Source organism: Aureococcus anophagefferens (assembly GCF_000186865.1).
Source record: "Aureococcus anophagefferens unplaced genomic scaffold AURANscaffold_109, whole genome shotgun sequence".
NCBI classification, from domain to species: Eukaryota; class Pelagophyceae; order Pelagomonadales; family Pelagomonadaceae; genus Aureococcus; species Aureococcus anophagefferens.
Window position 1 is genome coordinate 1 of NW_008705658.1, and position 2,460 is coordinate 2,460.

The 2,460-nt window shown below is 71.8% G+C and overlaps 1 protein-coding gene across 1 annotated transcript; it reads left to right on the plus strand.

The window, feature by feature from the left end:
* Nucleotides 1–2,059: 2,059 nt before the first annotated feature.
* Nucleotides 2,060–2,404, plus strand: AURANDRAFT_16927 (hypothetical protein; the record flags this gene model as incomplete). The annotated part of the gene is made up of 1 exon (XM_009044032.1): nt 2,060–2,404. A coding segment is annotated over one exon (345 nt), but the record flags the coding sequence as incomplete, so codon positions are not given.
* Nucleotides 2,405–2,460: the final 56 nt, after the last annotated feature.

Genomic DNA, 2,460 nt, shown 5'->3' on the forward strand with positions numbered 1-2,460 from the left:
CGCTTGTGCCGCCCCGGCGTCGACCTCGTCCCGGAGCGCGCCGCGCTAGTCGCCCTCGGCCTGGCGCGCGTCGGCCTCGTCCCGCGCGGCGTCGAGGAGCACGCGCAGCCCCGCGGCCTCCGCGTTCGCCGTCTCGAGCGCGTCGCCCCGCGCCGCGAGGCGCGCCGCGTCCTCCTCGCCTGGGCAGGACAATAGAGATTCAACGTCGCTTCAACGTGAGTGTTCCGCGCGCGCGCGTCCCGGAAAAAGCATCCACGCTTCGAGACCGTTCCAAGAGATGATCGCTCGTCCAAAAATCAGCCAAAACGAGTGGAAAGTGGCCGAGATCGGAGCCTTTGAAGTTGGGAATCTCGCTCTCTTGTCCTGCCCCGCTCCTCGCCCTCGCGCTCGAGCCGCGCGACGTCGGCCCGGAGCCGCGACGCCTCGACGCGCGCGGCCTCGGCGCCCGCGACGGCGGCCCGCACCTCGGCGGCGGCGGCCGACGCGAGCCGCGACGCCTCGTCGCGGTCCGCGGACGACCGCGCGTGCGCCTCCTTGAGCTCGCCTGGGAAAGCGGGGCGACGCGACGTCGCTTCGAGCCGCCGCGCGCGCGCGCTCCGGAAATAAAACAGCCACGCGCCCAGAGACCGCTCCGAGCGACGATCGCGCGTCGAACCAGTCCGCCGAAACGAGCGGCACACGAGCGAGGGCGGCGCCCGGTCCCGCGCCGGTTTTTCGCCGTGTTTCGCGTTGAGCTCCCGGAGGCCGTCGCGCGCCGCGCGCAGGTCGCCGTCGCCGAGGATCCTCGCCGACCCGCCGTCGCCCGCGAACCAGCGCAGGAAGCCCTGGAGGAGCAGGCGGCTCGCCTGCCAGCGCTGGATGCGCGTCGCGGCGTCCTCGAGCTCGTCGTCGCTCAGGTCGACGCCCAACCCGTCGAGGAGCTGCGGCAGGTCTTCGAAGGGGATGGACCCGCGGCCCCGCGGGTCCAGCTTCTTCCACTCGCACCGCCAGGCGTCGGGCGCCGCCATGACCCGCGAACGGCAGGGGCAGCCCGACGAGCGCGCGATTCAGACCGCCCGACAACCGTAAAACCCAGGCAAAGGAGCCGGTGTTGACGCCACCATCGGCGCGTCCGGCGTGGCCATCCGCCGCATCCATCGAGCTCGCCGGTCCTGCCGCCGTCGCCGCGCCTTCGTCGCGTCCGCGTCCCGTCCCCGGAGTCCGCGTCGCCGCCGCGTCCGCGTCGCGCGACGCGCCGCGGGTCGCGCCGATCATGAAGATCTACTGCATCAAGGGCACGGAGGGGACGCCCGGGTACCTGAAGCAGTCCATGAAGCTCCCCAAGTCCTGGGGCTCCAAGCCCCTCCTCGAGGTGCTGAAGCTCTTCGTGGACACGCACAACAAGAAGTTCCCCGACGGCGCCATCGACGCGGGCGGCTGGCACCTCGAGCGGCCCCTCGGGAGTACGCTCTTCCCCGACGACCACGTCGACTCCGCGCTGTCCGACTACTGCGACGTCTTCTGCGTCGAGGGCGCCGTCAAGTACAAGGGCCCGCCGCCGGGCACGGCGGCGGCCCTCGAGGAGAAGGAGGCGCTGGAGCGCGCCAAGGAGGCCGAGGAGGCCGCGCGGCGGACGGCCGAGGAGGACGCGAAGCTCGCGGCGGAAGGCAAGCTCAAGGACCAGTGGTCCGTGCGCGTCAGGTGCGTGGCGCTGGACCGCGGCGGCATGGACGTCAAGTCCCAGTACAAGGTCGGCGACGTCGTCGCCGTGACCATCGAGCCCCACGCGACGGTGGGCATGCTCAGCAACCGCATCGGCCTCATGGTCGGCGCGCACCCGAAGCACCAGTTCGTCTACCACCCGCGGGACCGCGACGCCGTCCTCGACCCCCTGGCGAAGCTCAAGGACATCACGAACGAGAAGGTCGTCCTCGAGCTGAAGATCAAGATGCCCGACACGCGCAAGGTCGTCGAGGAGGTGTCGGACGACGAGGGCTGCACGGGCGCCGAGGCGCTGGACCCGCCCCCGCCCATCACCGTCGACGGCGAGGTCTGCGCGCAGTGGGAAGAGCAGGCGGCGCTCAAGAACGCCGCGGAGGAGCTCAAGGCCGCGGGCGACTACGCGGGCGCGTGCGACAAGCTCACGGAGGCGCTCGCGCTCGGCGGCGTGTCCGCGGCCATGTGCTGCAAGCGCGCCGAGGTGCTCCTCAAGGGCGGCCGGCCCGCGGCCTGCGTCGCCGACGCGACCGTCGCCCTCGGCATCAACCCGGATAGCGCGAAGGCCTACAAGCTCCGCGCCAAGGCCCGCCGCAAGCTCGGCGACTACGGCGAGGCCGCCGCGGACTTCGGCCAGGCCCAGAAGATCGACTTCGACGACGGGATCATCGAGGAGCTCAACTACGTCGCCAAGCGCGCGAAGAAGATCCGCGCGAAGCAGCTCGCGGAGCAGTTCAACGCGGACCTCGACGCGAAGGAGGGCCT